The sequence below is a fragment of the Danio aesculapii genome, chromosome 8, assembly GCF_903798145.1.
Source record: "Danio aesculapii chromosome 8, fDanAes4.1, whole genome shotgun sequence".
Lineage (NCBI taxonomy): Eukaryota > Metazoa > Chordata > Actinopteri > Cypriniformes > Danionidae > Danio > Danio aesculapii.
In genome coordinates, this window is record NC_079442.1 from 21318503 (window position 1) to 21343778 (window position 25276).

General features: G+C 36.7%; 1 protein-coding gene across 1 annotated transcript in view; it reads right to left on the bottom strand.

Annotated features, from left to right (window-relative positions):
• The window catches only part of ncs1b (neuronal calcium sensor 1b), a 117098-nt gene that overhangs the window by 42570 nt on the left and 49252 nt on the right, over positions 1-25276 (bottom strand). The window contains exons 2-3 of the mRNA XM_056463401.1: positions 21161-21185; positions 6307-6445 (exon numbers count right to left, since the gene is read on the bottom strand). Coding sequence (XP_056319376.1) covers positions 6307-6445; positions 21161-21185 — 164 coding nt within the window. The remainder of the gene's footprint in view (positions 1-6306; positions 6446-21160; positions 21186-25276) is intronic.

A 25276-nucleotide genomic window follows, 5' to 3' on the forward strand; every position in this document is an offset into this window, starting at 1 on the left:
CATGGCCCTTTAACAGTACCCTACAGCTTGTTGCAATTCATGGGTGTTTTCAATTTACTGCATATAGGTTTTGAATTCCATTATGGGACCTTGATCTCTAAAACAGTTTTGAAGTTGAAAAATGTATATTGATTTTTTTGCGGTTAAACACTTTTATTTAAATAACTACTGGTAGATCACTACCTGGTATTGTACCATAATTTACATAACCAACCAAACAAATTTTTTTTAATATCAATAGTTGTGAGAGTAGAGATAAAGTTCTCATAATGCAATTCAAATGCATAAATAAATGCCCACGAATCACAAAATATAGATTTTAGGTTACATTTAGGTTAGGGCTGCACACTATTGGGGAAAAACATTGCAATATTTTGTTTTTATTGTGATATAAATGTCATTTCATAAGATATTAAATAACTTTGTAGGGAGCGTGTTTATTATAAAGTATAATAAACAAATTACAAACATAACTGGATACAACAGAACAAAGATACAAAGGAAATAGTGCTTTATGGATTTCTGGATATAAGAGTATTGAGGTAAAATGTAAAATAACAATGTAATGTAATCAAATGAACACTGTTTATTCTTCATAGTAATAGGAATACAATTAATCTTTGTTAAACGACCAATTTTGTCCAAATGGTTTAAATTAGCATGAAATCTTAGACAGTCAGATGCCTTAAAAATATACCTGTTTACTGTAGTAGAGTTAATTTTTATTGCTGTTAAACTATTTCCTGTTTAATTATAATCACAACTCAAAACGGCAATGATTCTTTAACTATTGCATATTCTCACATTGTGATATCGATGCTGAAACAATATATTGAGCAGCTCTAATTTAAATATTCATTCATTCATTTTCTTTTTGGCTCAGTCCCTTTATTAATCAAGGGTCGCACACGGAATGAACCGCCAACTTATCCAGCACATGTTTTACGCAGCGGATGCCCTTCCAGCTGCAACCCATTACTGGGAAATAATTTAGGTTTCAGAGTAACTATTTTATCAGATTTTAACTGTTTCAATAGAGACCATAGAGAAAGCACAACATTCATACAGTATAAGGATAAATAATAACAGAAAATAATAAATATACAAATACAAAAACAAATGATTGGAAAAAAATCGAATTAATTTTACAATTATTTTTATTATTTACATGTAACTCAAAATCCTATGGCTAATGCTAAATTATCTTGCTTCCTGATGGAACATGAATCAAGCTAAAATCCCACCTTCACTAGAAATCTTTCCTAGTTTCTGAGTACCTTCTGTAGGCCTGTCTCTAGCATGTATTGCATTCAAACACAGACCACAAGATCTCATTAAACCAAACTGTTGCATTTCCTGTTCACCTCAGGCAAACTCTAGGTGACTGAACTTCTTGCCTCCCTTCCATATGAGTCACATTAGTGGTGTAGTCTGTCATGGAGAACAATAACAAAAGTTATTGTTACTGCCCTACAATGCTTCCACTATTTCAAGCACTACGTTTTGGAAGACTGCAATTTATACCACCTTTTATCTCACTTTTAATGATGCTTTTCATTGTGGTCTGACTTGTTTTCCACAACATAAAGCATTACATTCTTGTCTGCACTTGCATTTTATATTATCTGTCTGAAATGTTGCATGAAATTTAATTCAGCCCAAATAAATTGTTTACAACCACATAACTTAAACTAATTTAGTAAATCCAAGGAATCATCTTTGAATAATTTTTTTGTGTAGTTTGAAATATTACTGCAACAAAATGTTTTATATTTTAAGAAATTTAAACACATGAAAGCAAGTGGTTGTTTAACTAGGTGAAGAATAGAGTAAATGCTCTAGTGACTTAACAAGTAGTGTACTGTATCTGATGTGAATAAAGCGAATAAATAAATACCTTCTCCATAGACATCAAGTATTTTACAAACAATAAATGTTATTGCTAATACCTATATATATATATTATGTTTAAACCTAAAACAATTAACACATTAAAAAAAAAAACACTGATAAATTGTGATTCATGACAAGTGCAGTGCACAACTTCCTCCGGCACCCTGCAAACCATAGCAGGAAAGCAGATTTGAATTTAGCAGCTGATCACTTGATGTGCTGAATGTTCTAATCACACTGGTGTGATTGTATGCTACGGGACCAACGTAGATTCATCACACATTGATCGTACATTTCAAAGTTGCAAAAATGTGAAGTTACTCCACTTTGCCTTCACATGGCAGCAAATAGTACTTTGCTACAATGTCGCAACACATGTTTTTTATGATTGGAGCGAAATTCATGCACATGTTTTTCATTCACTTGCTTTCCTGCTTGCAGATACTTTAAGTCTAGTTACATCGGTTTGTTCATTCATTAGTACTTTGTGTCACAATATGAAAGTCGATGTACAGCACGATAAAACTAAGGTACCGGATCTTAACAAAATGCGAACACAAAAGACGCACCCTTTCCTTGTTGAAAGGGTAATGTAGCTCAGCGGACCACTTGATCGAATTACTGAAAACATATTTTAATATCTGGTGCAATCAGGGCCTGAAAGTGTTTAAGACGTTACTGAAGCTTTTTGCAAGACCAGACAAATGCTCTCTCCAGAACACCAATGATGACCCTTCTGAATAAATCTGAGATTACCACAAAGAGCAAACAAAGGCCAAGACTATTGCATCTCACTACCAACAGCAGTATCCTTCAAAATCTGTACAGAAGGGCTTGTTTGAATGTGTGTGTGATCTGCTGAAAGTAGTATGACTGCCAGACAACTCTTATCTGACAAGGCTAACTGGCTCCTAATCACATTACAGATTGCTTAGATAACACAATGGGGCTAATGAATAATTAATAATGGGAACCAAGGCTCAATTCACAAGAGAGATGGAATAATTAACCTTTCACCTCCCAACCATACACATATGTGCTCTGTTGCAAAACCTGAGGTCTCTCACTGTCTCCTACCAACATTGGCAATTGCCTTCAGTCTAGGAGACCTTATAAATGATTAATGATAAATATACACTGCAAAAAAAATCAGTTAATTAGCAGTTTCCCGTAGTTTGTGATTCATGGGGGTTTTCAGTTTATTTATGCTTTTGAAGTGCATTTTAGGACCTTAATCGCTAACGCAAACAACTTGAGATGTTGAAAATTTAAGATTTGATGGATATTTTAGCAGCTTTTTGAAATTATATATTGCATGGGATAGTCATATTAATTGTAGTCCAAAAACAGTCGAGTTGCCGGTTGAATGAGTTGCCAGTACTGCTATATTACAGATTTTCACATACTTTATTGGGTCTTTTTTAGACAAAGCAAGAAGGTCGCTGGTTCGAGCCTCTGCTGGGTCAGTTAGCAATTCTGTGTGGAGTTTGCATGTTCTCCCTGCGTTTGAGTTGGTGTGCTCCGATTTCCCCCACATTCCAAAGACATGCGGTACAAGTGAATTGGGTAAGCTAAATTGTCTGTAGTGTATGAGTGTGAATGAGTTGTATGGATGTTTCCCTGAGATGGGTTGCAACTGGAAGGGCATCCGCTGTGTAAAACATGTGCTGGATAAGTTGGTGGTTCATTCCTCTGTGGTGACCCCGGATTAAAAAAGGGACTAAGCTGAAAAGAGAATGAATATTGGTTTTTACATACTATATTTCTTTTACAAATATTGCTTTAAGCAACAAAAGATGTCAATAAGAGTCAATTTGTTAAACTGTATACACTGAAAAAAGTGTTGCATGTTGAATTTAAACAAACAAATTAAATTGAGCAATATTCAACTAAATTCAACACAAATAAATAGTTTACAACCACTTAACGTAAAAAAATTGAGTAAATCCAAGGAATCATCTTTGAATAATTTTTTTTCAGTGTAGTTAAATTTTAAAAAGCAAAAGTTGACAGAGCATAGATCAACTTCCTGAAATGGCATTCAAAAGTGTAAATAAAACACCTGTGAATCACAAATATGCTAATAAAAGTGATTAATTCAAATTATGCATGTTTTCGTAGGGCACAACCGTAGAAAAGAATGTAGATAAAACTTTCAGTGAGGCAGAATTAGTAGTGTACTACTAGTCTTTTGTGCACTAGTTAGCAAAGAGGCTAAGTGTTTTCGAATCACTGTACACTTTGTAAAGTTGCAAACCTTTATGAGAGATGTCATTATGGCACTATTTTACGTTTTGTCAGTTAATGGCTAACTCATACATGTTCAGTTATAAAAAAAGGTATGATTTTAAAAAGAAGGTGTGGCACCCAACACTGCCCCTAAACCCAACCGTCATTGGGGGATGAGCAAATCATACTAAATTGTACGAATGAGATTGTAAAAAAAAGCTACGAATTGCAATGAGATTGTACTGGTTATACATATAACCAACCTAATCTAATTCAGGCTTAAAGGGTCATGTAACCCCCCTCTTTCATTTCAAGTCTACCTCTGAATTTTTTCCAAAACCACTCATGGGCGTGGAGCGCTGTGAGCAGTGGGAAGAGTGGGTATGGCCGGCAGAGCAGGGGAAAAAGAGGAAACACAAAATGTAAGGAGACCCATGATTTTATAGTTTACAAAGTTAAAATGCAAAGAAATAAGGAATTTAATGCCCTACTACATATACGATAGGTTAGTCGTAATTTCATATAATATATAGGCTACACATAACCACAATTTGTTATATAATTATAAAGATAATAATGTTTATATAAACACTAAATGAGGAGGACTTCTCTCCTCCTGAATTCCCGAATCTGAATGCAGACACAGTGGATAGTACAGCAGGTCTCTTGTAATTTAAACCATTAGCCCTGCACGTAATCTGTATGATTTTTAACATAGGTGAACACAGCAGCACGGATAGGCGAAAAAGTTGAAGTCTGCCATTTTCCAATTCTTGGACAGTTCTCTCGACAAAAATGCTTGCTGCACACAAACCGGTTGGCTGTATCAACCCTGACAGCATCACCTGGAAAGCCAATAAATAAACCCTGTGGATCATGGAAACAAACAAAAACTGTACAACCCTTTATGAACGACTAAATACTATGTGCCGTGAGTTGCTGCGCTCTCACAGCTTGGCAGGTCTGTCATCGGAAAGCACATACACTCATGAATAATTAAGAAGCAGGGTCTTCTCATAGGATAAGAAAGCTCAGCTATGAATATTAATGAGAAACTGACACATCATCTCTGGATGATTTTAAATTATTTTATACCCAGAAGATGAAATTAGCTCACAAAGCTCAAAATTCTCCATGTTTATCCACAATTAAAGCTAACAGGTGCTAACATTGTCTTAACTGATGCTCAACACTTAAAATCTTTAAAAAAGCACTCGAGGGTTTCTTGAACCTTTAAACGTGAGTGTTTTAAATATAAACAGCCTAAAGCTAAATCAGTGTTCCTTTCAACGATGAAATACTTTCACCACCTCCCAAAAGACAAAGACAAAAGTTTGTTGAAGTTGTGTTCCCATTAGTAAGTTTGGATCACTGCATTTTGAATGACTGTCTGTTGAATGAAAGAGTGTCACGTCCAGCTTGTTTACTTCAAACAGAAAGACAAATCTGCTGACATTTTCTGCTATTTCTGCGCAGAATATTCTTGAAAATCGGCGGATTTATGTGGAATGATTTTGGGAGCATCATAACTAAAAACTAAATATATGAAATAAAAAAAACACCTTTTTAACTTTTGTTTAATGTTTACAATGCAAATCCAATTAGATTCACTTTATTTGGTAAACAAAGCAAGTCTCTCATATAATATCTCTACTAAAAGAGAGAAATATGACTTTACAAACTGTATTGTAAATAATTCATATGAATATTTTCATATTAGTCAATATAATTACTGAAATTAATTTAAAAACTGAATAAATATAAATTCACACACATTTACACGAGTAAATCAACAGAAATAATGATGGGCTAAAAATCTGCGGAATTCTGCACACGCAGATTCCGTGTGGGCCTACTCATAGGTTATAAGAAAGTTGTGGATAGTCTCAAATAGTCAGATCTATAATTAGTTTCATGTGTCATGGAACAGTAAAAAAAGTCCTGAGTCCTTCAAATAAAAACGAAGGCCTCCCTTTTTAAACTTTTGTTTAGTCAGTTGTGTAGTTCATGTAATAATATTAGGGCTTCCATCACCAAGACAATCTACTAGTCAATGACAAAAGAAAAAAGAAAGTGAGAGAGAAAGAGAGAGAAATAAACAATTAAATAAAAAGAGACAGACAGAATGTCTCCAACCCCAAAGAAAATCTTTTGTATAAGACCGTAACAATGATTGCACTTCACCTTGTTCTCATCAAAAACATTGAAGACAAATGAGGCGAACTTGGTGGGGTCACCAAAGGGGAAGAACTGCTTGTAGATCTTCTGGAAACCTGCTGCATCAAGTTGACCACTAGGACAGTCTTTTATGAAGCCCTTATACCTGCAAAAGAGGAACAAAAATATCTTATTATAATGTCATGTACTGTCTGTTATCTCTTATATATGGAACCCTGTTTCTGCCACATTCTAGTTATTTAAAGAATTTTTATTGCATTTTTCACTTTTTCATCCACATTTTGTTTATGTTTTGCAATTGTGACTTTCTTTCTTCCAATTGTGAATTTATAGTCACATCATTATTATTAAATTGAGGTTTTGAACTGTGAGATATAAAACCACAGAGTTAAATCTTTTTAAAATCTTCTTTAAAATTCACCCATTTCACCCATTATGGTATTTAAGACACTGAAAATTTAGCAACATATTTAAAAAAAGACTATTAAACAGTATATCTGTGAGTAGAGAACTTGACTGATCATGCTAACTAAACGTGCGTACTGTCTGCCTTAATAATCTGCCTCCTCCTTCATGAGATCTCTGAACTCTGTTTTCTTTCTGGCAGTTAGAAATAATTTAGCTACATCTGTCAACTTCCTGGATACCACAGTGACTTGAGAATGAAACTTTCACAAAACTAAAGTTAGTAGGTGTCTCCTGTATGATATGTTAATCATAACTTCTCATTATTGAGCAAAAAAGAAAAAAACTTTAACGTTTTATTTTTTCTGTATAGAATTTGGTGGCACGGTGGTTCAAAGGCTAGCACTGTCGCGTCTTAGCAAGAAGGTGACTGGTTTGAGTCCTTGCTAAGCCATGTTGGCATTTCTGTGTGAAGTTTGCATGTTCTGCCCATGTTGGTATGTGTTTCCTCTGGGTGTTCTGGTTTCCCCCACAGTCCAAAGACATGCTTTATAGGTAAATTGAATTAACTAAATTGGCCATAGTGTATGAGTGTGTGTAAATGTGAGAGTGTATGGGTTTTTCCCAGCTCTGGATTGCAGCCGGAGGGGCATCTGCTGCGTAAAACATAGTTGGTGGTTGATTCCGCTGTGGTGACCTCTGATAAATAAGGGACTAAGCTGAAGGAAAATGAATGAATGAATGAATGAATATTATAGAATTTATATATATATATATATATATATATATGCAGTAAAACCTGTCAAAGGCACATGAAAACAGGAAATACACAAGGTTTTTTAGATGATCTGTGTAGGACTGGTACACATTTGTTGAAAATTTCAGGGAAGTATGATGCCATTTTTTTTTCCTTTTCACACTAATGATATTTACAGTGTCATATTATCTATGAATAAAGGATTGTTTTCCTATAATAAAAGATTAAATAACACAGAATGAATACCACAAAACATTGTAACACTGTCTGTTATTTGTATTTGAATACATTTGCCTATTTATCTTCATATGAACAACTTTTCCAGTGTGGTCAGTTTGCTCAGTTGCTCACTTTGACCACACGGTGTTGTACTTGTGATGCCGACATGTTGTGTTGTACATGTTTCACAAAATTATGTGCTCGCTATTGGTTGGGATTATGAAACAGATTAACTGACGATAACTAGAAGATTTGAAGAGTTTGTTTTCACATGACATCATTGATTTCTGTTTTATGGTATTTATAATTGTTTAAATCGGCCAAAAAAAGAAATGCCAAGCTGCTTTTATAGACTTCCAAAAGTTTTTGCTCATAAAGGAGAGATAGTTCAAGAAACTGGCTGAAAAAATGGAAGAAAAGGTGGCATGTAATGTGACATTTTTTCAGTATATCCATTATGTACAAACTTTTTTGAATGCGATAATTTGTTTGACAGCATTAATAAAGATTATAGACTGTCTATGTGTATAAAGATGTTAATTTGTTAGATAAAAATCAGATACAAACACTACCACACTTATAAAATCCAGGACAATATAAATAACGTACCCTGCCATGTAACGTTAACAACAGTAACGTTAACATTGGGATGCACAACAGCGGTAAATGTTTGTTGATGGTAAGTTTATCAAGATAACAAAAAAGAAATGCAAAATTGCGACAAAACTAGACGGTTATTATGTGGTACACTTTTTCCCCTTACAAAAATAAATAAACAAGCTTTTGAACCACATAGTAAAATGTATAATGAGTACAACTCTTTGTTAATGAATGCTACAGAATACTGTAGCATAGTAAACTGATAAACTGTAATAAATACTGTAACGTTAGTATAAACTATCATGACGGTGTATAATTATAGTGTAGATAACTGAATCTATTGAACAATTTGTTTATTACTATAGTTGTGTTGTACCACAGCAACAATATTATTACTACAACAGTGTTATTCAAGAAATTATCATAGTATGCTTTCAAACACTATAGGATAGTATTTTAATGTAACATAATAGCTAATGCAGCATCCACCACCTCGAAGACTATATATTTAGACTATATATTAAGGCAAATACATTTTAGTTCAGTAGAAAACTCGGTGCTCTTCATGATCATGTCCAACATATGTGTTTATTTTCTAATTATATCTCCTTTGAAATATGGTATAAAAGCGCAAAAAAACGGACTTTCCTCTTTTCAAACATTAGGTTTTACTTCCTGCCCTCCATATGAATTTTGCGCATCACCGGAACCATGTGATTGCAAACAACCAATGACAAGCCCCGTTCTGTCATGGAAAAATTCTGTACCAGAAGGACATGTGTCTGAACAAAACGCTTCCTAAGAAATGTATTTCAGATTTGCGAAAATATAGATGGCGCTCTTTAGTGAATTTGCCATTTGAAACAGGCAACAAAACATACTCTTTATGTTAGAAAAGAGTTATAAACATGTAGGTTAAGGAATGTTTTTCCAATAAGCTTGGAATGAGACTTCTTATCCACAATTCTATAGTGGGAGCATAGCCAAAGACCATGAAATCTCCTTAAAGTGATATTGGCGTAGCCTACAGTACATAGTTATAATCCCAACTTAAATGTCACTGTTGGTGTTATGTCCTGATTTGCCGTTTTTTCGGTGGTCTTTTGCTCAAACAAGATTTACACAAGGAAGAAACAGGCTCATAGTATGTAATTTCCATTTACTGAACTCTTATTAGTCAACTATGCCTAGGTATATACTAATGCAAGTTCACCTAAGCAGACTTTTAGCGCAGCTCAGCTTATCGCACTCTGTGAATCCATGCTGTTATATGTGATGTGACTGTAAGGGGGTCTATCCCTATCTCAGCCCAACACACTCAGTTTTGACTTACATGCTTAAACTCTCCATGGAGATTCAGAGAGATTTAAGTCATAAGCCTCTCTTTTACTTAGTTGTCTCTCCCACTTCCTGATGATAAGAGGGAGGAAAGAAGACACTACTAACATGGGCGGCAGGTTAAGAGCAAGGTCATATGGGTCTGTTTGCATACCCCAATTTGGTTTGGACAAATACCAATTTTGGCGTCAGTGTGACATAAGACCCTCTGTGCTTCTCCAGTGCTAAATCGGTACATTAGACAACAAATGAATACCCTTAAACAACAGATGAAACGAAACTAGTCAATTCTGCAGGTCAACAAGTAGATCTACAGCTGGTTTACACGTCAGACCAACTGTTAAGTGTCCAATACCCAATCTAAAACAAGCCATCAGACTGCTAAGGTCAGCATCAAAAACAACTAACCGTCTTAATTTAGAGTCACATGACATTTTTGGTTTTGCATTTACATGTATGCATATGCTACAGGAAACCCAAAATGCTAATTATTAAGCATTTCAAAGTATTTAGCATTTCATTTGAGTCTGTTTCGATACCGCAATTTGATTTGGACTGTTACCAATTTTGGCGTCAGTGTTTTACAATATTTGTGTTTTACAATACACAATATGTACAATACAGCAACATGCTTTACAATATTTGCAATGTACTTAGACAGTTTATGCCTTTTTTTCCAGTAGGGATAAAACTATACATTCTATGAAACAAGTTTAGACAAAACACAGCTAATATTTTTACTAATACAGCATATTATTTTACATTTTAAAATTAACTTATTACAGTAAAAACAAAAGCTATCTCCTTTATGACAGAATGGAGTTACACTAGATTTGCCTTGATTTGCTCACCAATGTCTTCTGCATAGTCCTCTATCTGTTGAGAGACATTATTTATTTAAGTTTTAAAAAAATCTGATTCATTTACAATATTTAATTAAAACATTTGATTTTAGTTTGTTTGTTTGTTTTTTGTAGCTCAGCAATAAAACAAACAAACAAACAAACAAAAAAAGCTTACGTCAAATTATAAACGACTATCTCTTTTAAAGGCATTAACCCCAATCCTCTCCTTCCTTCTTACTCTTTTTTCAGATGGGCCATATCAAAGGTTGGTGAGCCCTACTTTGGGCATGTCTGCTTTAGATCATTAAAAAGATCTTCATAGAAAAAATATATATTATTTACACTTTTTTTTTTGTGGAATCCAATATGGTTCTTCCATTTCACCCCTTTCGGAACCTTTATTTTTAAAAGTGTAAGTAGTTTAAGAGTTTTTTACAAGTGTAATGGACAAGCATGGGAGGAACAAAAAAGCAAAAAGAGATGTAAAATTAGAACAACACTAGGTTCAAGTAAATAATGAAATAAATACTGAACTTGCATATTTGGATGAGCACGTTGGATGCATATTATCTCTTATATTAACAGTTATGTGCACCAGAGAGAGATTTTGTACAAAGCACGAAACCACTCTAAGATATTTTCCACCACATGTACACACGTGTATCTCTTGGTTGGTCAGGGGTCTGCATAACCTCATGTTGCTTCATGACGCCATCCTCTGGTCACATGCAGAGCAATGCCAACTGTGTAATTTCTCAGCAATTGCCCCATTACAGGAAAAAAAAACACTCAGTCAGGCACACTCGGATGATTCACAAATCAATTTGGGCTATTTTTACAGCTTCAAGAAAATCGAAAGGAGAAAATGTTCTCTGTGAGTATGATTCATGCTTGATCCATTCAGTGGCAAGGCAGGCTGTAGGTGGTGGTGGTGGCGGCTTGGGAGGAGACTGGTGTGCCCTGTCAGTGAGCCTTGAACAACCTTCTACCTCTAAGCACACACACACATAAATACAGACACGCACTTCAAACTCTCCACAGTATTAAGCATGCATGGTGCGAGCACAGGGCAAATGAGAGGGGTAACAGCATTTCGTTTTCGGCTAATCCGACTTGATTGGGGCTTAATTTTAGGGAGCCGCTGTTGTCAAAGCGACGCCTGCTGTTTTTTAAAAAGCAAAGAACGCAGAGCACTTACACTTTATATTCGATGCGTCTCGTTTAAATGAACACAGATTTCAAATGAAAACAAATTTGCTCCTTGAAAGCTTTAGCTAAACATCAGCTTTCACTGAGATGTGGTGATGAACTTTCAACATTTCAGTCTCTAAAATGCACTTTAAAAGCTCCCTCTCTAATTACACATAGTCAATACAAGTCTCATATTTGAATAATATGAATATAAGCCTAACATATCAGTCTGGAATGCTGATGAGAAGATCAGTAATTGTAATCTATACTAGGGGTTCCCAAACTTTTCAGCCTGTGATCCACAAAATAACAATGCCAGTGACTTGTGACCCCTCCTCTGAGGTGGTTATAAATATATAAACTTTGCACAAAACGCCGCACACAATAGGACCAAGTCTATTTTTCGTTTAATTTTGGAGAATATCATTTGGAGATCATCCTCCATGTTCAGCTGTGGCCTGTATTTATTTTTCAAGAGTTCACACTTAGCTCACGATTTATACATAGCTTGTTTGGCGTGCTGTCCCGGGAAAGAGCCCTGAGCTCAAGGGATCCTCGAGCCCAGGGCTCCCTCCTTTCACAGGGCGAGGGGAGATTGAGCTCAGGTCGTTCTGAAACTCCCCCGCTGCTGAGGCTAAGGTGAACTTTCTGAGAGTAAGACATTAAAAAAAAGATTTAGGCTTATTTTATCTATAATATAGAGCACATTTGGATGGTGGGAGGAAACCGGGGAACCCAGGGAAAACCCACGCGGACACGGGGAGAACATGCAAACTCCGCACAGAAATACCAGATGGCCCAGTGAAGACCCAACGCCATTGGTAATCTTGCTGTGAGGCAACAGTGCTAGTCACTGGGCCACCGTGCCGCCCATTCTGGATAAAGGTGGAAGAAGGGTAGAAGGAGGGTTTCTTTCAGATGAAGATAGCTGTAGAGAGGAAATGAGGATATATATAGTGACTTGGGATCCTTTGATTGGAGGATCTTGATTAGCTAATGTGGGTCAATCATGAGCAATCAATCATCAATCATGATTCCTCTCGAAATCAGTTTCAAATTAAACTTTACTTAATGTACGTGAGATCGCTAAAGGTTTCAGAAAGTTTAACATTGTGCCACACAATCAATCTCCATCGGACGCTATTGCTTTGTCTTAACGTAATCACCCCAGAAGTCACAAAAAGGCTCAAAAATCAAAAATCATTGCTTTTATTTGCATGTTGTTTTTATAATGTTACTATTCCCCATGTTTTTTTCTTCTTCTGTGGGTTATGGATAAAATATGGCAATTCTAAAAGATTTAAATGAGATTTTTGGAAGTAACCAAGCGACCCCCCTTCATTGGCAACCACTGATCTACATGGAAAAGACCACTGCTGATGGCAAAAGCTGGTTTAAGCGACAACATCAAATGTGACATCATTAATATTTAGCCAATTTTTTTTTAATCAGGTGTGTTGTTGAAACATTGCTGATCATAGTCCTAATTTTAGTTTGAAGGTGGTTTGAAGCTGTAACGGAAGCCAAAATTATTAGTCACTCCGGTGATTTTTTTAAGTGAAGTTTATTAATAAACTAATTTCGGGAGGATCACGTGCTTATGATTTATCGCAGCTGGTCTCGTATTAAGCTAATCAGTATCATCCAATCATATGAGCCATAAGCTACTATAAATAACCACAGTTTTCAGTCCACCTTATCTTCGTCTGGAAGAAACCCCCCTTCCTCCCCATTCTCCTCCTTCACCTTAGATCGGGCGGCACGGAGGCCCAGTGGTTAGCACTGTTAGCCCCACAGCAAGAACACTGCCAACCCTGGTCCTGCCAGGTCAGTAGGTGTTTCTGTGAGGAGTTTGTATGTTCTCCCCGTGTCCGCGTGGGTTTTCCCCGGGTTCTCAGGTTTCCTCCCACCATCCAAAAAATATACATCATGCATAACAATGAAACATTCGTCTAGCCCCCTTGCTTTTCCTCACGGGTTCCCTTAGCTACTGCAGACGGGGAGTTCTGAGATCCACCGAGCTCAGGCTCCCCTCTCGCTCTGCAAACGGGAGGAAGCCCCGGGCTCGAGGATCCCTTGAGCTCGGGGCTCTCTCCCGGGACAGCATGCCAAACAAGCTATTGATGAATCATCAGCTAAGTGTGAACTCTTGAAATACATTTTAAACAATAGTTTTAATGAGTCATTTCTAATATCACTTTTGATGTTTGCCATAGTGACAGTACATAATATATTTCTAGTTATTATGAAAAGATCTAGCATTCAGCTTAAAGTGCAATTTAAAGGCTTAACTAGGTTTTTAGTTTAACAAGGCATAATATTGGATGTCAGTGGTTTGTTCTGTAGGCAATACACATAACTTATATATTTGAAAAAGATCAAAATGTCTAAACTATTTTCCTTCAAATGTATATCTTTATTTGAACAAGCTTATTTATTTCAATATTAGATTGAAAGTTTTTAAAAAGTATTAAAAAGTATATAAAAAAATCTATAAATACACCTGCCTATAAACCATCAGTATAGCGGTCAAACGTGGACAAAAGACACTTGGGTTTAACCACCAAATGGGAATGAGATTCTTTATAGTCTACTCAGATTGACCAAAATGCATCTTAATGAATTTATGTAGTCCATGTGTAAACAACATTTGGTACATCATTGACAAAAAGCAGCACAAACATTCTTCAAAATAGAATAGTTTTAGAATAATAGGTTAAGAATAGTTTTTTTATGTTTAACAGAATAAAGTCTGCAATTGAAACACTAAGAGGGTGAGTAAATAATTGCTGTATTAACATTTTTGGGTAAATAGTCCACTTAACTTAATCTAGCTGTACTGGCATCCAAACCTCAACATATGCTGGACTCTCCAACAGAGCTGAGCATTTGTTCTAAAGTAAACTTAGTTGCCATTCCTCACACAGCTGTTCTGGCGGTGTCGCATTTGAATGTCATCACTTTTGAACCTCTCTGGCTCTTAATAGAAAGAGAAACGCTGAGGGAATCTAAATGCACCAGTGTTCACTGGCAGTTATTGAACACAGTGATTTAATCAGTGCTGCATAACATTGTTGTAGCTTGATTGAATTGTTGTATGCTTACAGCTTTTGCTCAAGCACTTTGGTAAATTCCTGAATATTTTTTCTCACATATTTATAAATTCTTATTTACTTGTTTGTACTGTGATGTTTCATTTAAACTAATTACACATTTGCAAAAGAGTATACACAATGTGTATAATTTGCACAAAACTGAATCAGACTGATACTGCAAAATTTTCATTGTGTGTAAACCATCACATGCAAAATGATACACACGTATGATAAACGCTAACTCGAGGATCCAGTTTCAGTCCACTGAAAATATTCTATAGCACTTCAGCCATACCAGCTATTAGATGTTTTCCTCCAAAGCTGCAATTGTACTTTATGCACAAAATTTAAATATTACATAAAACATTTGCAAATAAAATCATCACTTCCTGGGAAACTAACCCAACATTTCTATAAATACTAACATTTAAGCAAGCAGAGATTTCACTTTAGCTGTTTTTTTTATATCTCCATAGTAAATAAGTTTCATATCTGAGCCTTAAACAACTTGCAATAACTATCCCTGCTACGTTATCTTGCATTTGGAGTCTACTAGTTAGACTGTTTAGACTTGTGACTAACAACTGTCATGGATGACCAATAACTTTATGACTAAATTCAGAAAAAAACTTGCTTTCTCAGAGTTCTTGTTTATTGGACCAAAAATCTCATGCACAAAAACTTAGAATACTGCCTAACTCTTGATTAAAGTCCTCATAGACCCTTTTCTGGGTTTCTCAGTAGCGAAAGGCATCATGGTTGGGTAAACTTAAGAGCGCAGTGAATAGGAGAGAACAACAAATAATTTTTTTACAATCCTATCTGCTGAAATTAAAGAAAATCTCTGGGATGTTGTTATCAAGAGTTTTAGAAAAAGGAAAAAAATCTGTGAAACTGATGACGACAGCCAGAGGAGAGAATAACTTTAAATTTACTTTTAGTCCCATAGACGCTGCATTAAAAACACCTCGCATAAGTGGCAATTCATTTTTTGTATTGTGACTCAAAGATGATGTAATACAGTCATAAATGCATATAAATGTTCATATGTTTAAAAAAAAATCTAAATATTAAAAACTTTCAAGGATTTAAAATTATGGTGGCTGTTAAATGCGTCACAACAGTCTTGTGAAAAGAGTCCATTGTCAGTTTAAAATTTTGGGGTGATATTTGATATCAACATGTCATATGAAGGCAACATTTCAAACATCTGTAAAACTCTCCCTAAAAGACATTGGAATTTGAATGGCATCTACACTCATATTAGTCCGTTTTCCTTTTCTAGAGGTTCACCTTATCTTGGATCCAGCTGTCACAATCACCAGCGATCTAATCCTTACAGATCGCTGGTAAACTCACAGATTGCATAGAACTACGAATCTGCCAGTGTATGGACTATAAGATCCAATCATGCACCACACACACTCACACCTGTTCCGGTTTCCCACTGATTGCTAACACACACAGCTGAAGCTGTTCAGAACTGATTACATGGACTTTATTCTTGATTGTTTTTTTTTTTGTATTTTTAATGTAAAGCCTAACCAGGGACAGGGGCTGAAAATTAGCTTTATGCTATATGCCCTATGTACGCAACATCAGTTATCTTTGTATAACGATGTCAAGCGTATTGTCCCTGTAAAATAAACAAGAAAATAAAAAATTAAAAAGCAGCACCGACAGACACACCAGTTGCTGAGTCTTTTATACTGTTACTGTGAACATTACGACGCGTTTCCCTTGCCATGTACTGAGCTTTGCTTTGTTTGTTTTACGTTGTCTGCTGCCTGCCTTGGACCATCCGCCTGTTTATGACCACGTCTCTGGATTTGCCTGTATACATCTGTTTGCTCCTGTGTTGACTGTTGCTTGCCTGACCATTCTCTGCATAATAAACCCTGCATTTGGATCTGCACTTCCTTGTCAACGTCCAGCTTCACATTACACCAGCCTGTACCCAGTGCAGATGGTTCTGAGCCTGAAAGAGACTGAGCTTGGCTTCACTCAAGGTTTGTTCTCCACTTCCCAAATGTTTTAAAGAATGTTCAAATCTAGAGAAATAGGTAATTTTACTTAGAAACACAGACCATGTCCTCCTGTATTGCCATAGTTATGACCACATACACCCTCGATCTCCAGTTTGGTTTGATAGAAAACAGGGAAACATAAAAGACTTCATTGGACTGCACAAAGCAGCATTATAAGAGAACATTAAAATGTATTTAGCATGATAAAACCGCACTGATGTGATTACAAGCAGTCAACTCTGGCATAATAAAAGCTCAGCTGGTTTTGTGATACATCACAATAGTTTCTCATCAGCAACTGAGTCAGTGGTCTCACTTGGATTTGACAGCTTTCAGCCTAGCTCTGCCTCATACTAACATCTGTCCATAAACGTGACTTCTGCAGGAATCCTGTAGGATGTAATAAAGATGGCAACTTCCATGATCCCACCCTCAGTCATGGCATCATCAAACTAAACTTTTGTTTATTTTGAATACATGCCCTCTAGCGGTGAAAATTACAAACTGTGCCTTTAATTGTATGCATATATTTTAATGTATTTTATTTCAGCGTTTTTTAATTAATTAATTAATTTATTTCTATTAAATATCCTTATTAAATGTGCATAAAAGCAAGTAAATGCAAACACGTTGCTATACGTTGAGTGGCACTTCAGCAGATTGCAGCATATCCAAATACAGGCTTTCATTAAGATAACCAGCAGACACAAGTCCATTAGATTCTGCAGGGAAAGACAAATGACTAAATTAGATGCTCAGATGTTTAATTGGTGCCCCCTAGGATGTTAACCTATGCACAGCCATTAGTTCAGCCTCTGTGCTGGTTAACCACAATGCAAAGTGGCTGATCAATACACATCGGAGCATATTAAAACAGTCATTTATATGCATATACCGAGTGGAACTTCTGGTCAATGTGGAGATTTAATTTCTGTCTGAATGAGCAGAGACGGAATGTCTAGGTCTAGGATAAGAAAACAATGAATACTGTAGTCTACAAATATACAAAGGAGAATGCAATTCTGTCAGGCAAATACACTAGTTCTCCACTTCAGTTTGGAGATTGGGGGAAGATGGTGATGTCAGTTGCATTATGTTTTGGGTCTGAGATTTAAAAGAGAAAGATTTCAAACGCAAACACACAAAAAAGTTGAATGAATATATGAATTTTACTCTCAGCCACAGTTTGTACACTGACCATATGATAAAAGAAAAGAAAACAGCAAGCACTTATCACAAAAAAACTTCCAACTGCAATCAGTTGACTTTAGGCAGCTTCTGTAATTTAACTCTCATGGTTTACATCACATTTAAAGGGGTGGTCAACTATGATAACATATTTTAAACTTTAGTTGATGTGTAATGTAGCTGTGTGAACATAAACAACATCTCTGAATGTAATGTGCTCAAAGTTCAATACAAAGAGAGACATTGGCTTTTACAGAGTTAGCTTAGCAAAGCCTACAGTGAACAAAGTTTGGAGATGACAAAAAAATACATCCAGGCTACTGAGATTGCAAATCCTTTAGTTTATGTGCATACACCACACGCATACACTATCGTGCAGTGAAGAGGCGTGGCCAGAAGCGCTGAAATGTTATAGCAGAAAAAGTTCAAATGCTACCCAAACGCTGCTATTTGCACGGAGCTTCTTCTGTTTCTGTATTTGGGCTTTTAAAGGACATGACACAAAGTGAGAAGTGCTTATAATTTAATTTTAATTATGTTCCAGAGAGTTATAAAAAATCATGTAGCTAGCATTTGACAAACAACAGCTTCCAGAATCTCGTGTGATGTGATGACCATGTGATGGCATATCAAAAGAGTGCAGTGCAGTCTCAAAATACAAATTAACTGTCATTTAACAATTTCATACACTGAGGAAGGCTTTGAGCTGAAACATTTGCGCCTTTGGTTTTTTCTCAGTAACGAATGTAAAATACAACAAAATAAAAAGAATGCGGCGACGCGGTGGCGCATTAGGTAGTGCTGTCGCCTCACAGCAAGAAGGTCACTAGTTCGAGCCTTGGCTGGGTCAGTTGGTGTTTCTGTGTGGAGTTTGCATGTTGCACCTCCAGGTGCTCCGGTTTCCCCCACAGTCCAAAGACATGCGGTACAAGTGAATTGGGCAGGCTAAATTGTCCGTAGTGTATGAGTGTGAATGAGTGTGTACGGATGTTTCCCAGAGATGGGTTGTGGCTGAAAGGACATCCGCAGTGTAAAACAAGTGCTGGATAAGTTAGCGGTTCATTCCGCTGTGGCGACCCCAGAATAATAAAGGGACTAAACCGAAATGAAAATGAATGAATAAATAAAAAGAATGCTTTCATGAGTGCTGATCACAATATCTTGTATCATTCAAGCCACAGGGTTTCACCCCATTGTCAATGAAATGTTTTCAGTTATTTAAAATGTAAGACAATGTCTCGTCTATAGTATGTCAAATGTCTCATTTTCTATTGTTTTCGTTCCAATACTTTATTTCACAATAATTTCAGTCTCCTGATTTACATATCAGTCAAGTGGGTCTTCCTAAGTGAGCAGTTCTTGATCAGAATACAGTGGAAAGCAGCTTTTATGAATTGCAATAATATTTCAGAATACTACTTCAGTACACTCCAAAAAAATCACATTTGCTTTTTGTTCAAACCACTTTTTCACAATGAGCTGAAACACAATTATCAAGTTTTTTATGGGACAACTCAATTGGTATATGCTCAATCCACTGATATCACTAAAATGTAATACGTTTAATTGTCTCCTTCATGTTGTCTTAAAACAGATTGATTGTGTGGGAACCCAGCATTTTTCAGTGTATTTTACACTCTCAGAAATAAAGGTACAAAATCACTGGGGCGGTACCTTTACAAAAGGAACATTTTTGTTCCTAACAGGTCCTTTAAGTTACATATTAATACCTAAATGTAACACGGGGAGTGACAGAGACAACTGAGGTTTAGGATCCACGTGCAGGTTTATTCAAAGTCACTCTCCATGTTACAGAAGACTCGGCAAAGGAAGTGTTTGTGTGTGCTGTTTAAATAGTGTGTGTAATCAGTCTAGAAGCAGCATCAGCTGTGGGAGTCCAATCAGTGGAGACTTGGAGCAGGTGTGTGTGTGTGGCATGACTGAATTTGTAGTTCATACGATGTAGTCCATGTGAATGTGAGTGCTTACCAGCGACCTCTGGTGGTTAGATCGCTGGTAATCATGACACTAAAAAGTACAAATGTGTACCTCATAGTACTTTAAAGGTACAAAAGTGAATCTTAAAAGTATTCATTTAAATTACTTAAGTAAACTTAAAAGTATTAATTGGATTTACTATTTTTTTTAAGGTACGGTAAGTGGTTGCAAACAATTTATATGGGCTGAATTTAAACAAGAAAATTAAATTTGGTAATGTTAAACTAATAATTATAACTTAGAAAATATATTTGATAAAAAAATATACATATATATTATAAATTATAACTTAAAAAATATATTATTCATTTGTTTTAATGTATGTAAGAATAGTCTGTATCTGTATAGACATATAGATGAACAGATAGAATGTACAGTAGCATGCTTATAAGCAGTTTTATGCATTTAAATACACACTTCTGATATTTGTGCATCACATCAAGTAAAGTGGCTAAAATAGTACCAATAAAAGCATCTTCTTGCACTATGTGCCACTTCAATGACATCATTCATCCTCATGAAGGATCCTCAAAGGGATGATGGCTACTGAAATGGCAATGTTAGAGGACTCTGACAGGCAGAGCGAGCTCTTACATTAAGGGAATTCAAAAGGCACAGAGGTCACGTCCCACTGCAGCCTCACATCCACATCCCTCCATGCTGGCTTTATGTCTACCAGCAGAAATGAGTCAACAATTTAGCCTGGCAAACACCCAGGGACAACATGGTGCCAGGGCTGGATTGACCTTGGCGAATGCCAGCAAAGGTGCCAGCACTTGGACTCTGTGACAGACTGCCGTTAAGTGAGGTGTGCCAAGCTATACACTGCCGCTCGCTGACATTTGGGCACACGAACAGAAGGACGGATTGTTACATTACTGTCAAGTGTGTGTGTGTGTGTGTGTGTGTGTGTGTGTGTGTGTGTGTGTGTGTGTATGTGTGTGTGTGTGTGTTTCAAGGGTAAACACTGAGCTTTTTTCCTGGGAAACACAACTACAAAATGATGGGAGGGAATGCAAAATGATGGTGTGTTTCATGGCTAAAGCAGATGGAGATTATAAAGCATGTACCCAAAATTACAAAAATGACAACAGAGGAAGAGGATAGGTAGGTAGGTAGGTAGGTAGGTAGATAGATAGACAGACAGACAGACAGACAGACAGACAGACAGACAGACAGACAGAAAAATAGTCTTACCATTGCTGAACCTCTTTTTCTGTAACTGTAAGGGGAAAGAGAGAAGAACAAATGAGAATTTTAATTGAAGCTAAAAGCAAAACACAACAATCATACTTTGCCAAGCAAAGAGTAGTCATTTTGAAGTGTGATGAACACCTGTAACCAGTGGCGTAGCGCAAAACGCGTGGGCCCCCCCGCAAGGATTATCGATCAGGACCTCAGGTGAGGAGTGGCGGTGGGGCGGGTTTGGGGGGTGGTTTTTGTTGAGGGTATGTGAAAGTGCTCGTAATACGGGGGCGGGGTGTAGGGGGATGGGAGCTGGTTAGGGGGTGCTGGTGGCGGCAATCGCGAACTCAAGAGCTTTTGAGGGTGAGGGGGGGTGGCTGTCTTGATAATCCCCCGCCCTATCATTGCATTTACTAGATTTATTAAGGTAAATGTATATGGGCTGAATTTAAACAAATTTAATTTAGGGTGCTTTCACTGCTCATTGCCATAATGTCTTACTGCTCATTGCCATAAATTAAAATGAGGACGCATGACAGCAAAGCAGGACTCTGCAAAATAAGCTGTGAAACTCTTACTAATATGAGGAGAGTGTACTCGCACGTGACTTGTTTGAGCTGTTTCAGTGTGTTTAGAAATCCTTGTTTCGGAACAAAACAGATGTGAAAGCACTAATAGTAATGTTCAACTTTGTTTAAATTCAGTATATATACATTGTTTTCAACAATTTGCAATGAACCATTTTTTCAGAGCACTGACTTTTGACCACTGATAGCAGGTAAACAAATACGGTTCAAGTTAATGTTAACAAGTTTTTAGCTTCTTTTGCATTTAAAAGAGTTAACAAGTGAAGGGAAACTAAATAATGACACAATTTTTTTTCAGGTTTGATGAACTATCCTTACAAATAAGCATCAGATTTTTGTACATGACTTGAGAGGAATCCCTGTATTGTTGATTTATATACACAAAGCAACTTGTATTCTGTAAATAAATAAATAAATAAATAAATAAATAAATAAATATTTGAAGTTAATGAAACAGGTCATTGGTGACATGGTAGGACAGTGGGGAGCATGTATGCCTCACAGCAAGAAGGTTGCTGGTTTGAGCCTCAGCTGGGTCAGGTGGCATTTCTGTGTGGAGTTTGCATGTTCTCCCTGCGTTTACGTGGGGTTCCTCTGTGTGCTCTGGTTTCCCCCACAAGGTCAGAGACATGTGGTATTGGGTAAGCTAAATTTTCCATAGTTTATGTGTGTGTGTGGGTGTTTCCCAGTGATGGGTTGTGGCTTGAAGGGCATCTGCAGTGTAAAATGTATGCTGGATAAGTTGGTGGTTCATTCTGCTGCGCTGATTAATAAAGGGACTAAGCCACAAAGAAAATGAATGAATGAAAACAGATCATTAACAAAAAGTCTTTCTCCTTCAAATTTTCCATTTCAATGTGTTACTTGTAGATTCTTTGTGTATTTGCACATTTTAAACAGCAATTTCTAGGTAAAAACTAAAAAAATCTGCATTTTCACAGCACTAAAACAAGTTCCTGATTTCAGCATAATCCTCCAGGTATCTGTTCCTGCATCCCACCACTACAGATTGTATTTGACAGATTGGGTACAGACGTTAACAACAATTTTTATTTAAAAAATTAATAAATACACATTTCCTCATGCAGCATGTCATTCTGGGTAAAGCAATGTAAGGAATAGGCTACACGAAAATGCCCACACAACCATAGTGTTGCATGGCACAGTTATGTTGTTGCTGGGAAACAGCAGTAACCAAGCTTGAAAACAATGACTGATAAACGTAACAGACACAATGAACCAACACTCATGTCGAGCACAGCACAGCATGGCTACAGTTTATATCTCAAAGTATTAGGAAAAATAAAAATAACAGGACATCAGCGGTCATGTTTGACAAGAAGCTGTTAGATGGGTTAGAGAATACATTGTTAGCTGATAATCATCAAAACTGAAATATGGTTGTTTGTACAGCAGGAGCTTAAGTCCATGACTGACACAGGAAAAGTGTTTTGAAAATGTGAATGGGCAATATCTGTCTACTATCATCCTGTCTTGCTAAAATCTCCTATGGGAAGGCTGTACTCCATTTGCAATAAAAGATGACTAGAGAACGAGAGAAACAGAGGGAGAGAGATTAAGAGATTATGAGAGAGAAGATAAAGAAACTTGGGCACTTTGGAAAAACAGGCCATTATGAAACTTTCTTGCCTATTCAAATAGTACACTTATAAGATGCATACAGTGAGGATGCACACAAAGAAGAATTGATCGACTTATTTGGCCAAATGTGGAGTAAAAAGGAAAGCTTATGAATAGAATAGTGGATCCCACACTGCCATTTCCTTTCTAATGGGGAACCCAAAACAAATATCATCTGATTTTAAACAACTCTTTTTTTGATTGTTATTTATAAGATAAGACCTAGATGGCGATGTTTCACTTCTGGTTTAAAAGGATAGTTCACCCGAAAATGAAAATTTACTCATTTTCTCTCACTCAAGTGGTTTCAAACCTTTATGAGTTGCTTTATTCTATTGAACACTAAAGAATATATTTTGAAGAAAGCTGAAAACTTGTAAGCATTGATTCAAAACACTATGGAAGTCCATAGTTACAGGTTTCCAGTTTTCTTCAAAATATCTTACCAGGTCTAGAAAGTATGACCATATCACCCCAATTTGATTCTCCTTACACTGGCTGACTGTTAAGTTCCATATTGATTATAAAATATTGCTTCTTGCCTATAAAGCTTTAAATAATCTAGCTCCTGTTTTTCTAATCAACATTCTGTCTCGCTACAATCAACCCACTTTTTAAAATCTCAAAACTCAAGGCATCTGGTAGTACCCAATATAGCAATGTCTACTAAAGGAGGTTGAGCTTTCTTATTTATGGCTCCTAAACTCTGGAATAGCCTTCCTCATATGACTTATATGCTTTACATGTTCTATGTCTGTTTATATAACTGCTATTTTCATTTATAACACTTCATTTTTGCATCTCGTTTAAATACACTATGAACAGTAGCTATGCTCATTTTTTTTTTCATTCTCTATATCCACTTGGGGATACTCATTAAGAGGCCTCTAGAGATTATGCAGCACCATAGATGTGACCCAAGACCAGTGAAGAAATGATGCAAAGGTATCCATAATCCTGGACCAGGCCATATCCTGAGCTGACGCTGTGGCGGTCATGGAGGACCTGAGGGCATGAGACTGATTCCTGAAAGACCACAGTGACAGACGAGTCTTCGCATTGATCAGTATGATCACTCGTCGGTGACCTTGGCCTCTCCCACCACTCCTTTCCATCCTTCCCGATGCAAAGCCTGCCTTCTCCAAGCATGCACCCTTAAGGTACGTAGATCATCTTCTACGTCATCTAACCACCTCTTCCGTGGCCTACCAGGACGTCTCCTTCCTTCTAGTTTTAGCTTGAATGCTCTTTTAACAGCTCTTTGTTCGGGGAGTCTCTCTAACTGGCCCAGTCATCTTATACGGTTCCTCCTTATTTCTGTGACCAGGCTTAGCTTTGCATACATGTCTGCCACTTATGCATTATTCCTTATCCGCCATTCACCTTGGTCACGCTTCGGTCCAAAGATCCTCCTTAGGATCTTCCTCTCCCATGCGTTAAGAAGTCGTTCGTCCTGAGCTTTCAATACCCACGTTTCACTGGCATACATTACCACTGGCCGCAGTACTGTATGGTAGAGTCTTTCCTTGCTATTTTTTCCTCACTTTCCCCAATTGGTAAAGTTTTGTTGCTGGCCATTGTCCCCACTGGCTGGCTTGGTTGGGACTTTTGGAGCTGTGCATCGATGGATTTGCTCTTCAGTGTTTGGACTTTCAGCAGTAAAATTTAAATCACACTGAACTGAACTAAACTGAACTGGACTGACACAGTTTCAGTTTACTAGACCTTCCATGTTAAGCTGCTTTGACACAATCTACATTGTAAAAACGCTATAGAAATAAACATGAATTGAACTGAATCTTCTGTTGTGTTTTAACAAAATAAACAAAGTCAAACATTTTTCAATGCAAGGATATTTTAGTCAACAAAAGCTAAAACTAAGACTAAAACTATTGGCTAA